This window comes from Podarcis vaucheri (assembly GCF_965113315.1).
Source record: "Podarcis vaucheri genome assembly, chromosome: 12".
NCBI lineage: Eukaryota > Metazoa > Chordata > Lepidosauria > Squamata > Lacertidae > Podarcis > Podarcis vaucheri.
The window spans coordinates 15,415,125-15,429,544 of record NC_138750.1 but is presented as its reverse complement, the minus strand read 5'-3'; the positions used below and the strand labels follow the sequence as shown (position 1 = coordinate 15,429,544).

General features: G+C 48.4%; 1 protein-coding gene across 1 annotated transcript in view; it reads right to left on the bottom strand.

Moving 5' to 3' along the window:
* Positions 1-14,420, bottom strand: part of TGM4 (transglutaminase 4) — a 32,026-nt gene that overhangs the window by 13,456 nt on the left and 4,150 nt on the right. The window contains exons 3-6 of the mRNA XM_082193025.1: positions 11,252-11,431; positions 5,177-5,283; positions 4,316-4,445; positions 1,800-1,918 (exon numbers count right to left, since the gene is read on the bottom strand). Coding sequence (XP_082049151.1) covers positions 1,800-1,918; positions 4,316-4,445; positions 5,177-5,283; positions 11,252-11,431 — 536 coding nt within the window. The remainder of the gene's footprint in view (positions 1-1,799; positions 1,919-4,315; positions 4,446-5,176; positions 5,284-11,251; positions 11,432-14,420) is intronic.

Genomic DNA, 14,420 nt, shown 5'->3' with positions numbered 1-14,420 from the left:
CAATCTGTTTAAATGCAAGTTTTCAGAGTTGCAGAGTGACCCTAAGGGTCATCTAGTCCAACCCCCTGCAATTCAGGAATCTCAACATGCGGTCCCCCATCCAGCTGATATGGTATTGTGTAGATGTGGTACAAAAGCAAGACACTGGTGAGTGTCAGAGGCCAAAGCCTATTGTTTACCCTCAACACATCCTCTATTGTCCTCACTGGCAGGGCATAATACTAATAATGATAATGATGATGATGATGATGATGATGATGATAATAATAATAATAGTAATAATAATAATAATACAGTGGTACCTCGGGTTACAGATGCTTCAGGTTACAGACACTTCAGGTTACAGACTCCGCTAACCCAGAAATAGTACCTCAGGTTAAGAACTTTACCTCAGAATGAGAACAGAAATCGTGCAGCGGCAGCGGGAGGCCCCATTAGCTAAAGTGGTACCTCAGGTTAAGAATAGTTTCAGGTTAAGAACGGACCTCCAGAACGAATTAAGTTCTTAACCCGAGGTAAAAAGGTAAAGGGACCCCTGACCATTAGGTCCAGTCGTGACCGACTCTGGGGTTGTGGCACTCAACTCACTTTATTGGCCAAGGGAGCCGGCATACAGCTTCCGGGTCATGTGGCCAGCATGACTAAGCCGCTTCTGGCAAACTAGAGTAGCGCACGGAAACGCCGTTTACCTTCCCGCCAGAGTGGTACCTATTAATCTACTTGCACTTTGATGTGCTTTCGAACTGCTAGGTTGGCAGGAGCAGGGACCGAGCAACGGGAGCTCACCCCGTCGCGGGGATTCGAACCACCGACCTTCTGATTGGCAAGTCCTAGGCTCTGTGGTTTGACCCACAGCGCCTGTAATAATAAATAAATAAATAAATAAATAAATAATAGTTGCTGTTCTATCAATAATGCCGAGGCGTTATTTCTCTGGGCTGCGTACAAAATTGTAAGTTGCTCAGGGGGTCAGGGGATGCTGATCAAATGTTAGGAGGAAAAACAGAAAACGGGTTGGTGGGGTTGGAATGAAATACCCTGAAAAGCAAGGCGTGGCTCCTCCGTGTCTGCAACATTGAGCAAGAGCACTCCAAAATGCTCTTTTGTTGTTGCAGGCTTCTCTAATAGAGGACTTAGGTTTTTGAGTGCCTGGAAGTAACTTGGGGCTACCCTAAAAACAGGGGCAAACGAAGGCGTTGTGACACCCGGGGTGGGGCGTCGCTACGTAGGGCGCATGTGCAACATCGCTATGCATGACGCATGCACCGTACATAGCGACGCCACACATGCGCTGCACATAGCGGTTTGCCGGCGCCGCCGCTCCAGGAATCCCTCCGTCGCTACTACAGCCGCGGAGGTTCCTCTACATGCGGCTGTAGTGGCGACGGAGGGATCCCACCGCTGTCCGTACGGCGCTTGAGCAGCGCCAGCAACAAACCACTATGCACGGTGCATGTGCAGCATTGTTACAGTGCATGGGTGCGACGCCGTACATGCGCTGTACATAGTGGTTTGCCGCTGGCGCCGGGATCCTCTGCTCGCGACTATTGGAATTTAGATATTATATTTTATGTGAGGAATCATTGGGCAACTGATCGTTTTAGTGCAACAAGTGAAGATGTCCTTTCCCCCCCCTCCCCATGCCCCCGCTCCTGAAATTCCTCTCCTCCCATCTCAAAAAAACAAACAACCCCAAGCCTAAACAGGATTCCAAGGCTTTGTTTGCGGTTGCTGGAACCTCACACAGAAATTGCAACCTGCTTACATCCAGACAGAAAGAGAAACATGCGAGTCTTTACCTGCCCAAAATTCCAAGGTCTTCCACGTATCATTTTTGTTGATCCAACGTAGAGATAGCCGGTGTCGTTGAGCACGTACTCTGCTCTTTCAGCATCACCAGGCATGAAGACAGAATCCGCTAAAGAAAATGTGTGTGTGTGTTAATTCTTTTTTTCAGGAAGTCTAACTGGGGAGAAACTGGGCAAACGACATACTTGCGGCTTTCAGACAGTAAGAAACTGATGGATAGACAGATAAGAACACTGATGGGCTCAAAACTATCAATTTGCGTTCTGGCTTTCCAGTCCCAGCTATGGATCCCACCCACATTAAAAAAATGGCCCGCTATATGTATTTCTTCTTCTCATTATAAAGTATGTTCAGTGCTTTTTTTCTGGGGATACTCAACGGTATGAAGTACCAACATGTTTTTCTAGAAGAAAAGCATTTAATAACAAAGATAAAGGACCCCTGGACAGTTAAGTCCAGGAAAAGAGCTCACCCTGTTGAGTGGATCTGAACCGCAGACCTTCAGATTAGCAAGCCCAAGAGACACTGACTCTTTTTTCTTTACTTTCCCCTCTTTTTTTGCCCTTAACTTAGCTGGTTTTATTTTTAACTTTTAGAAGTCCTCTATCTTGGACTGACAAAGACATACACATAGAGACGACAAGGGGAATGATGAGGGGCTTAGTGTGGGAGACAGAGAAAAAGGGATCCCCCAGGGTGGGAGGCTGGGGGGAGAAACAGAAGTTCCCAGGTGAGAGCTGAGAAAGGTCTACTTTTCCGTATATGGATAAATTATATTGTGATAGAGAGTTAGTTAGAAGAAGAAGAGTTTGGATTTGATATCCCACTTTATCACTACCCGAAGGAATCTCAAAGCGGTTAACGTTCTCCTTTCCCTTCCTCCCCCACAACAAACACTCTGTGAGGTGAGTGGGGCTGAGAGACTTCAGAGAAGTGTGACTGGCCCAAGGTCACCCAGCAGCTGCATGTGGAGGAGCGGAAACGCGAACCCGGTTCACCAGATTACAAGACTACCGCTCTTAACCACTACACCACACTGGTTAGTTAGTTAGTTACAGTCATACCTTGGGTACAGACGCTTCAGGTTTTTTTGGGTTGCGGACCACCAAAACCTGGAAGTACCGGAACGGGTTACTTCTGGGTTTCGGTGGTTGTGCATACTCAGAAGCGCTAAATCCCGCTTTGGACATGCGCAGTTGCACCGAATCGCTACCCACGTGTGCGCAGACCCGCTGCTGCGGGTTGCGGATACTGCGGGTTGCGGACATGCATCCCGCACGGATCACTTTCGCAACCTGAGCATCCACTGTAGTTTCTTTCTTTCTTTCTTTCTTTTTCTTTCTTTTTCATTCTCTTTCTCTCTCTCTGTTTCTTTTATCCCTTGCCTCTTTATTTTTTGGTTTTTGATCTTTCTTTCTTTTGTTTGGCTTTTCTGTATCTTTCCCCTTTTATAAAGATTTGTTTGGCTTTATTGTACCTCACGTTGAAAACTTTCTATAAAAATATTTGCCCAAAAAGAAAAGGAAAAAAGAATCTGCCTCTGCTGGACTCACTCCATCCATGACTCGGGGAACAGGCTGCCTAACTCACTCCTGTGCGCACACACGGGACGTGGCTTTTCTCCAGAAACAGCTCCCATCTGGGTAAGGGCTGAGCCTTAGTTTGACCAGGGCTTTTTTCCCCAAGCCGGAACTCTCTGGAACTCAGTTCTGGCACCTCTCAGGTGGGCGCCATTGCCATTATAGCAAGGGAGCCGTTCATGGTGAATTATGGCACCTATTTTTCTAGAAAAACACCACTGAGTTTGAGAGTGGGTGAATGGGAGCATGCACACCAGAAAGAGGGGGAAATATTGCTGCTTTTCAGAACTATTTCTGCCAACTGTTGTGCATGCTGAAAGCATGACCCTTTTGTGGCGGTTTAACGTGAGGTAAATTTGGCTGCGAAGCAGACAGCCAATAAAACAGATCAGATCCCCAGTAGCAACTATGCCATTTATACCCGCCTCCTACTACTGGCTCTGTTCATTCACAAGCACAATATTTTCAAACACATTATTGGAACAGAGCGGTTGTTATCCACTCATCCCAAGAGAATGCTAAATAAAACTCTTGTCTCCACAGCATTCAAAGCAGATGAATGTTGGGAACTGTAGTTTCTTAATGGTTCTAGGAATGGTGGCCCTGTGAGGGGAAAGATTCCATGAGAGACATCATGTGCTTTAAATGTCCCACAGGCAGGGTTTTATGGGCAATTTTTCAGGGTGTTGAAATGTACCCCTGCTTACGTTTAAACTGGGTTGCAATAATTATACTGTGAGCATCAACAGAAGGAAGTTTCATAACCTGATGACCTCATTAAAAAATATCATACACCTCATAGAATCACTGCAAAACCAGCTTTCATTGCATTTATGAGGAAAAGAGCTAAACAAGAGACACATTTTTAAAAGTTAACCTTCTATTATAGCAATATGAATGAAATCTCATTAGGTCACATGAATTACCTTCGCACCAGGGATTGAACAAAACGTAGACACATTTTTTATCAGGAGTATAAACGCTAGGTCCCGTGATCACATTTAGAAGATATTTTCCAATAATTGCATCTGCTGGACTGGTTACAACTATGCGGCACTAAGAAAAACACAAGAACATCATAGGGCTATAATAGTGTACATGATAATTAAGTATCCCCATTATTCCATTTAAATGTGAACACACCCTAGTCCATATGGTCTAGTGTCTTAGTTATTAAACAAACAGCTTCCAGAAAATACGGAACAAGTAAAACTAACATTAAACACATCTGCCCAATTTATTTATTTCATAAACTTCACACACCAATTGATTGTAAAACAAAAAACAAAAACACCTCAAAGCAGATTACAAAAATATTCTGGTTAAAGAGAGAAGAAACTGTTCTACTGAACCTCTTCTACAGGAGATGCAAATAATGGAAGCTGGAAAGTGGGATGGCAGAGCTCACCCCATTGCAGGGATTCAAACCGCCGACCTTCTGATCGGCAAGTCCTAGGCTCTGTGGTTTAACCCACAGCGCCACCCTGAGTACTCACGTGTAACTTACAGAAGGGACATCTCTCAGAAGTCCTACCACACATAGAAACAGGGCTCCCCCCCCCCCAAGTTGAAACGCAACTGAACTCAGGGTCTTGATTACCTGGGTCCCTTGAACACCCCTATAACACATTCTGGATATCATGAAGGGTATCACAAATAAAATACCGTAGTGAAACGTCTGGACCGGAAATGACATTCACCCTGAAGAGCAATTTAAACCACCTTCTGTGTGGTGGCCATAAAATGTAAATGGCCATTTCAGTCTAGGCTATCCCAAACATATGTACCTCCTTCCCATTTGTTTGACAAATCTTGGCATTCCAGGATTGATCTGTCTGTCCTGATCTTGCATTCATGGATAGAAGAGTCCCATTGGACTGCATTGGTTTTTCACCTGGAAGGACATAAATTCAAAAAGAACAACATCAATAAATTCCAAAAAAGTGTCAGCAGTGAATATGACAATAGCCTTTGGTTTTAGGCCCCATCTCTGAAGCATTTTCTAATGCGCAGAGAAGGGTGCAAAATAATTTTGCTAAGTGGCTTGTGTGTTTCCTCTAATACAACAGTCCCAGGAGGTAAGCAGTACATTGTATTCACCATCTCTTTACCACACAATTTGGCATCTGATGTAGAATCACAAAACCCTCAATTAAACAAAGCGTTCCTGTTTCTAATCCTTAGAAAAATTAAAAGCTTAGCAGTGTGTGTTGTTCTTTCTGTACTCAAGGAGTAGCGTGGCTTCAAAGATTATGATATTGTTACATTGCTAAAGCCAAGCAACTCTCAATGTGATCAGTTCCTGGAAGAGATTTAGTTGAGATTCCCACATTGGACTAGAAGACCCTTGGGATCTGTTAAGTTGTGGGTGAACATATCAGACGACACAGCTGTTATGTAGTGTAGTTTCACCCTGGGCCAACAGGGGGATACTGTATATAGTTTTCACTCAGGTCTGTAGATAGTTTTCACTCAGGTCCGCGTCCGTTATTTTAGGCGGGAACTCTGAGCTGTTATTGTTACAATGTTGACAGCCGGCTGACTATAAATACAGGCCGGCTGAGCTGTTCGCAGGCAGTTTATTTCCAGCTTACCAGAATAAAAGAGCTACTTGAAGAAATCGCTGTGCCGGCTGCTATGTCAACCCACAACTTAACACTGGCGACGAGGATGGGATGGATGGACATCAGAGCACAGCCAGATGCGGCCAGCCTCTGAACTGAGCTGAATCACAGAGCGAAATCACTGAGCGAAATCACTGGGCAGAACCAATTCAGAGCTGACTGTTCTGGCTGGAGCACTGTGTTCCATCCATCGCCCTTCACGCCGGCATCGGAATCATGGCTTCACTTGTGCCTCTACCGCCGTTTATGCCAGCATCTGAATCATGGGACTCCTACCTCGCTCGGTTCGACTGCTACCTCCAAGCCAACGAGCTGACAGCAGTATCAAAGGATCGGAAGCGGGGCCTATTCCTCAGCCTCTGTGGGCCTGAGGTGTTTGAGACGGCCTGAGCATTGGTTGCGCCTGAAGCAGTCCAGGAAACACCATGGGACACGATCCAAGAGAAGCTCCGCAGCCACTACGCACCAAAGCCGTCCAAGATTGCTGCCCGCCATGCGTTCTACCACCGGAACCAGGCAGAGGGGGAGTCAATCAACAACTACACCACCGCCCTGCGACAGGCTGCAATGCACTGTGAGTTCCGAGACTTAGACGATGCCCTGATGGATCGAATCGTCTGCGGGGTCCGGGACATCCATCTGCAACGGCGTCTCCTAGCCAAGCCAGACCTCACGCTACAGAAAGCCATTGAGGAGGCTGTGGCCTCAGAAGCTGCTGAACGCTCCGCTCAGGAGATCCGCAAGTCCAGCAGCCCGCGTCTTGCTAGGGAGCCAGTTCCGGTGCATCATGAAGAGGCCAGCAGTGATGAGGCATCCTCCAGTGAAGACGATGATGTGCACCAGACAAAGCGGGAGCGCAGGAAGTTCCAACAGAACTCCAAGGGCCAACCGGAATGTGCTGGCTGCGGAGGCAACCATTCCCGTGCCAAGTGTCGATTCAGAGACGCCATCTGTAGGAAGTGTTCCAGAAGGGGCCACATCGCTAAGGTCTGCCGATCGGCTCCGTCTGACACCCCCCCTTCATCGACTTGCAAGTCCAAGTCTTCACTCCAGTCTGCCAAGGAAAGTTGTTTCGCTCTCATCAACTGCCGCTGCCCGTCTGGAACCACAATTGGCCAAACCGACTCGTCGACGCGACGCAAGCTGAATGTCACGGTGCTCATTGAAGGAGCTCCATGTGACATGGAGATCGACACCGGGTCTGCCCTGTCCATCGTGTCATGGAGCACCCTCAAAAGAATGGTACCCAGAGTGTCCAAAAGGCAACTCGACTCTCACCGCGTACACCTGAGAGACTACCAGGGAAACGACATTCCCGTGGTAGGCGTTGGCCGGTTCCGGATTGCCTTCAAGGATTTTTCGGGCCTGCTCCGGTTGGTGGTGGTCGAAGGTCAGCGGCCAAGCCTCCTAGGGCTAGACTGGTTTGATGCCCTCGGCCTGGAAATCACCGGCATCAACTGCATCTCTAACGCAGAGACTGAGGGTCTGGTCAAAGACTTTGCCGAGGTTTTTGACGGCACCTTGGGGCAATATACAGGTACGCCCATCTCCTTTAGCCTTGATCCACAAGTCGCCCCCATCAAGCTAAAGCCACGCCGGGTTCCCTTTGCTCTCAAGGCTAAGGTGGACGAACAACTGGACAAACTGATCGCCCAAGGAGTTTTGGAGCCGGTTGACCACGCAAAGTGGGAAACCCCCATCGTCACGCCTGTCAAGCCAGATGGGTCGGTGAGAATCTGCGCTGACTACAAGTGCACGATTAACAAGGCACTTCAGCAGCACGCTTATCCGGTTCCTGTTGTCCACCACCTGCTGCATTCCTTGGGTGAGGGTAAGGTCTTCGCTAAGCTGGACCTTGCCCAAGCCTATCAACAACTGCCTGTCGATGATGCCACTGCTGAGGCCCAGACGATCGTCACCCACCGGGGGGCATTCCGTTGCCGCCGGTTGCAGTTCGGGGTGAGTGTGGCTCCTGGCATCTTCCAAAGCCTTATGGAGCGTCTCCTGCAAGGGCTTCCGGGCGTGGTACCATATTTTGATGATGTCTTGGTGTCTGCAGACTCACACCAGCAGCTGTTCGAGCGCCTCCGTGCCGTGCTGACCAGGTTCCAGGAGGCCGGGCTCAAGGTAAAGAGGGAGAAGTGCCAGATTGCCGTTTCACAGGTAGAGTTCCTGGGCTATCTTATCGATGCCTCCGGCCTTCATCCAACCACATCCAAGATCCGCGCTATCCAGCAGGCCCCCACCCCAAAAAACAAAACGGAGTTGCAGGCATTCCTGGGGCTGCTGAACTTTTATAACATGTTCCTGCCCCACAAAGCCACAGTGGCTGAGCCTCTTCACCGACTCCTTAGCACTAAGACGCCTTGGGCCTGGGGTCATCGGGAGACGACGGCCTTCAGCGCGGTCAAGGCTCTCCTTTCTTCAGACAGTGTGCTGGTACAGTACAGTGAATCCAGGCCGCTGGTCCTTGCCTGCGACGCCTCACCTTTTGGCATCGGTGCTGTCCTTAGTCACCGTTTTCCAGATGGAAGAGAAGCACCGCTCGCCTACTTTTCCAGGACACTATCTCCGACGGAACGGAATTACAGCCAGCTCGACAAGGAGGCATTGGCACTTGTGGCTGGAGTGAAGAGGTTCCATGAATACCTCTATGGCAGGACTTTTGACCTCATCACTGACCACAAGCCACTCCTGGGCCTCCTCGCCGGTGATCGTCCAACTCCACCGGTCCTCTCACCACGCATGCTGCGATGGACTGTTTTCCTGGCTGCCTACCACTACCGGCTCATCCATCGCCCGGGGAAATCGATGGGCCATGCCGACGCCCTCAGCCGTTGCCCTCTTCCAGCATTTGTGGAAGACCCGGCTCCAGCTTCATCGCTCCTTCTGATTGAGGATCTTCCGACAGCGCCTGTATCGGCTGCCACTGTGGCCTCCGCGTCTGCCCAGGATCGCACCATCAGCCGGGTGCTCAACTGGGTGTGGAGGGGGTGGCCACAAGGGCCTTTTGCATCGGAGTTCCAGCCCTTCGCAACCAGACAACATGAACTCTCAGCTCATCGCGGCTGTCTGCTGTGGGGAGACCGCGTCGTGATTCCCCAGGGACTCCGTCAGCGCGTCCTGGAGGCTCTGCACGTTGGCCACCCGGGAATTGTCAAAATGAAGGCGTTGGCTCGGTGTTACGTCTGGTGGCCTAATATGGACGATGCCATCACTGCCTGGGTGTCCGCCTGCCAAGCGTGCCAAGAGTCGAGGCCTGCACCACCGGCAGCTAAGGGACACACCTGGGAGACGCCAAAGACACCCTGGTCGAGGGTGCACATCGATCTGGCTGGCCCCTTTCACGGCCGGACCTTTATGGTAGTGGTGGACGCCTATTCCAAATGGCTGGAGGTCGCCCTGATGCCCTCCACCACTACCGAAGCTGTCATCCGGGTGCTGCGAGGCCTGTTTGCAACGCATGGGTGTCCTGATGTCCTGGTCTCTGACAACGGACCACAGTTCACGTCAGGCACGTTTGAGCGGTATCTTTTGGGACTGGGCATCCGCCATGCCCTAACGGCACCTTTTCATCCATCCAGCAACGGGCAAGCAGAAAGAATGGTGCGCTCGACAAAAGAGGCACTGGCGCGCCTGGACCGGGGAGACTGGCATGAGCGGGTCGCCGAATACTTGTTCGTGCAACACATCACCCCTCATGCGGCCACAGGGAGGAGCCCTGCTGAACTGCTTATGGGCCGCCGCCTCAGGTCACCGCTCGACCGGCTACACCCAGACTTTGCCGTGGCTGAACCCCCAGGCTGTGCCAACGCACCACGGTCATTTGTCCCAGGAAACCAGGTCTTTGCCCGGAACTATGTGGGGGACATCCCTTGGGTGCCAGCCACAGTAGTGGGAGTCACTGGACCTCGCTCATACCAGGTGGCACTCGAAGACGGACGCTTGTGGCGACGGCACATAGACCAGCTTAGGCGCAGGGTTGGGGACTTGGACACTACCGAGGTGCCCCCAACTGCGCTTGCGGCTCCGGAAGAGACACGTACAGATGGCGAGGCCCCACCTACACCTCCCTCGCAAACTGCCAGCGTGGAGCCGAACCAAGCCGTTTCAGAACAGACTCAGACCACTCCACTTGCGGAGGCTCCACCCACAGCAGCGGATCCAGGGGAGTTGGTTCCAACGCCACCTAGGGTCGCACCACAGCCTCAGCGAGAACTGTGTGGCCCTCCGGACTTGGCTACCAGTCCCCGGCGGTCTGGCAGAGTTTCCAAGCGCCCAACTTATTTAAAGGACTATGTTGTTGGACAGGTATCACTGTTGGTCTAAGTAGGGGAAATGTAACCGATATGCTTTTGTGCCTAATTGAACCATTACGCGTAGTGCTGTATATAAGGAAACCATTACGATTGTAACTAACGCCTTATCTCGGTGGGGAGGGGTGTTATGTAGTGTAGTTTCACCCTGGGCCAACAGGGGGATACTGTATATAGTTTTCACTCAGGTCTGTAGATAGTTTTCACTCAGGTCCGCGTCCGTTATTTTAGGCGGGAACTCTGAGCTGTTATTGTTACAATGTTGACAGCCGGCTGACTATAAATACAGGCCGGCTGAGCTGTTCGCAGGCAGTTTATTTCCAGCTTACCAGAATAAAAGAGCTACTTGAAGAAATCGCTGTGCCGGCTGCTATGTCAACCCACAACTTAACAACAGCGATTCTTCAAACAGCTCTTGTTTATTCACAGGCCAGTACAGAACTCAACTGAAGGGTTCAGTCAGCCTGCTTATATAGAGCTCCAGTACAATGTAACTGTAACAATTTTCTAAAACTATCCAATCACTGAACGTCACTTTCGATCCCTTATTTGCATAACTATCTACAGTATCCCCCTGCTGGCCCAGGGTGAGAACTTCCGTACATAACAGGATCCCTTCCAATCTATGATTCTATGGTAGTCTACCTGGAAGAGATTACCTGGGAAATCAGTGGAATAATAAACGACAACATGGATCTCCCGCTCTGGTTCCCCGCTTGAGTTCCATTTCTCTTCTCAAAACATATAAAAATATCCGCCTTGGAAGCCATTCAGGAAACCAAACAAATACTTTCAAATTTTATTGAACTTGCCCACCTTGTCTGCCTGACCCTGATAGCATCTCTGAAGGATAAATGTCTGAATTACTCTGCTGTATTCCTAGACAACCTGGGATGAATCAAGCCATGTTTTGCTCGCTTACCAATTCTGAGCTGCAGTGTGACTTTGTCATTGTTGTTCAGCTCCCTGCTTAAAGTCAGCTTCAACTCAAAAGATTGCCCACGTCTCACAATCAGGCTGCTATTGTTGTAGTCGCTGGTGTGATGGAGGCGGGTATTCTGCTCTCGGAGAAAATCGATTCCAGTAACCTTCAGCGGATCACCTGGAAAGGATGGCAAAGAAGGCAGCAATCAATCAATCAATCAATCAATCAATCAATCAATCAACAATAATAATTTATTTATACCCCGCCCATCTGACTGGGTCTCCCCAGCCACTCTACGTGGCTTCCAATAAAATATTAAAAATACAATAAAACACCAGATATTAAAAATTCCCTGTGCAGGGCTGACTTCAGATGTCTTCTAAAAGTCGGATAGTTGTTTATCTCCTTGACATCTGGTGGGGGGGGCGTTCCACAGGGCGGGTGCCACTACTGAGAAGGCCCTCTGCCTGGTTCCCTGTAACCTCACTTCTCACAATGAGGGTACCGCTAAAAGGCCCTCAGAGGTGGACCTCAGCCTGAACGATGGGTGGAGATGCTCCTTCAGGTATACTGGGCCGAGGCCATTTAGGGCAATGGTTTTCATGTTTGCCTGCGTATTAGAGGAGGCTGGCGTCTCATTCAGCTTGGTGGTTTCTGAAGTTTAAAGGCAATGTTAATGCTACAACATGTATAAACTTACAAAAGGTAAAGGACCCCAGGATGGTTAAGTCTAGTCAAAGGCAACTATGGGGTTGCGGCGCTCATCTCGCTTTCAGGCCAAGTGAGCCAGCGTTTATCCAAAGACAGCTTTCCAAGTCATGTGGCCAGCATGACTAAACTGCTTCTGGTGCAATGGGACACAGTGATGGAAACCAGAGCACACAGAAACACCATTTATCTTCCCACCACAGTGGTACCTATTTATCTACTTGCACTGGTGTGCTTTCGAACTGCTAGGTTGGCAGGAGCTGGAACAGAGCAACGAGAGCTTACCCTGTTGCAGGGATTTGAACCGCCGACCTTCTGATCGGCAAGCCCTAGGCTCTGTGGTTTAAAACCTGCATCCCTTCTTTGTACCCAGCATGGAAACGCAGGACGCCAGCGGAGGAGAGATGCAGCAACCCCTCACCATTAGGTCCAGTCGTGTGACTCTGGGGTTGCGCCACTCATCTTGCTTTATTGGCTGAGGGAGCCGGCGTACAGCTTCCGGGTCATGTGGCCAGCATGACTAAGCCACTTCTGGCGAACCAGAGCAGCGCACGGAAACACCGTTTACCTTCCCGCCAGAGTGGCACCTATTGATCTACTTGCACTTTGACGTGCTTTCGAACTGCTAGGTTGGCAGGAGCAGGGACCGAGCAACGGGAGCTCACCCCGTTGTGGGGATTCAAACTGCCAACCTTCTGATCAGCAAGTCCTAGGCTCTGTGGTTTAACCCACAGCGCCACCCACGTCCCATGCCAGTCTGCTTAGGAGAAGGCAAATATTTTTACTACCCTGCTAGCAGCCTGTGTTTCTGTGCTGGCCGCAGAGGAAGGGGCTTCCTCTCCACTGCATAAAAACAGAGACTACTATCAGTGTATCAGTGCCTTAGTACTGAAATTACAAACCTGCGTAAGAAACATGACACAGGTTTGTAGTTTTTGATGCCACCTTTACGAGGCTGTCTTAATATCAAAGGAGAGAGAAATGATCCCATGCCATCTTTGTGCTTACACCTAACAGGTGATGTTGTATTAGGTCTGCCCAAACTTGCATTCTGATTCCCCAAGGAGCTGGTTGCAGAAGTGGCCATGGAAAAACAATACAAAAGCACCATGGCCTTATTTCTCATTTCTGGATGAGCAATTTCCTGCTTCTTAGAGCTGTACCTGTCCAGGGCACTTAAGACGTGTACAGAGAGAGAGAGAGGGAGTGGGGACAGCAAACACTTTCTTTTTTAAACTATTGTTGCATTGATGTGATGACAGATGTGCTAACTATTGCGTGTCTCCCTGCCGTACAGTTACTAAAAGACACAGGCACACCTTTGCAGGCAAATATTGACCATTCTAACTTTGAAAGGCTACCTCTTACCTCCCATTAATAAATCTCTCAATCTGACCTTGAGTTGGCTGTGAGTTAGACACATTATTTTTTTACAGTGGGGTTTGGAAAAGTGGATTAGTCAGGGTGAAATATATGTTGGAAATGTAAGGAAAAAGAAGGCACCTTCCATCATATGTGGTGGACATGTAAGGTAGTAAAAGAATTTTGGGAAATGATATATAATTAATTGGAAAAAATGTTTAAAGTAACTTTTTCTACAAAACCCTATCTTTTAGGAATTCTAGGTGCCGAAATCCCAATGGAGCAGAAAAGACTATTTATGTATGCGACCGAAGCTGCGCAGATATTATTGGCCATGGGATGGAAAGAGGACAAAGTCCTGGCCGGAGAAGAGTGGCAGATTAAGTTGATAGATTATGCCGAAATGGCAAAAATGATCCTGTAGAATCAGAAATCAGGAAGACCAAAATTTTAATAAGGAATGGGGGGGATTATAATTGAGTCAAAATGAGAGTACCCCTAAACATTTTTTTTAGAAAAAAAGCACTGCATTAAATTACCAATAAAACCAGATGTTAGAAACAAGTTAACCACCCCCACCAAATATAAATAAAATTAGCAGTTTTCAAAAATACGTGCTATAAAACAGATTTACCTATTAAAACATCTCTCAAAGTTACATTTCTAGGCAATATTTATGACATCTTTGGATAGAATCTTAGGTTCTACTTTAACATAGTGGATCGATGGGGACAGAAAGTATGATTTGCTTGTGTCACTCAATCAAAGACAGAATATAAATCTTTCATTCCGTTTACGATGACATTTATTAACACTAGCAGAAAGTTTAAGCATGCTTTCTATTTTTATGGGCAAAGACTGACTCGCTGTCTTTAGCAGCAGAAACCTACAGGAGTAGGTTTTAGCAATGCAATGCAATGAATGAATGAATCTTTATTTGCATCAGCCTTCAGCCATAGCAATAGAACAAACAAAATGTGGTATACAGAAGATAAAGGTAAAAAGTCAATTATATAAAATACATTTTTGGGGTTTGGATCAATAGTCAAATAATGGATCTTATTCGAATTGCCCTGACTAAAAGCCTTGCAACCTT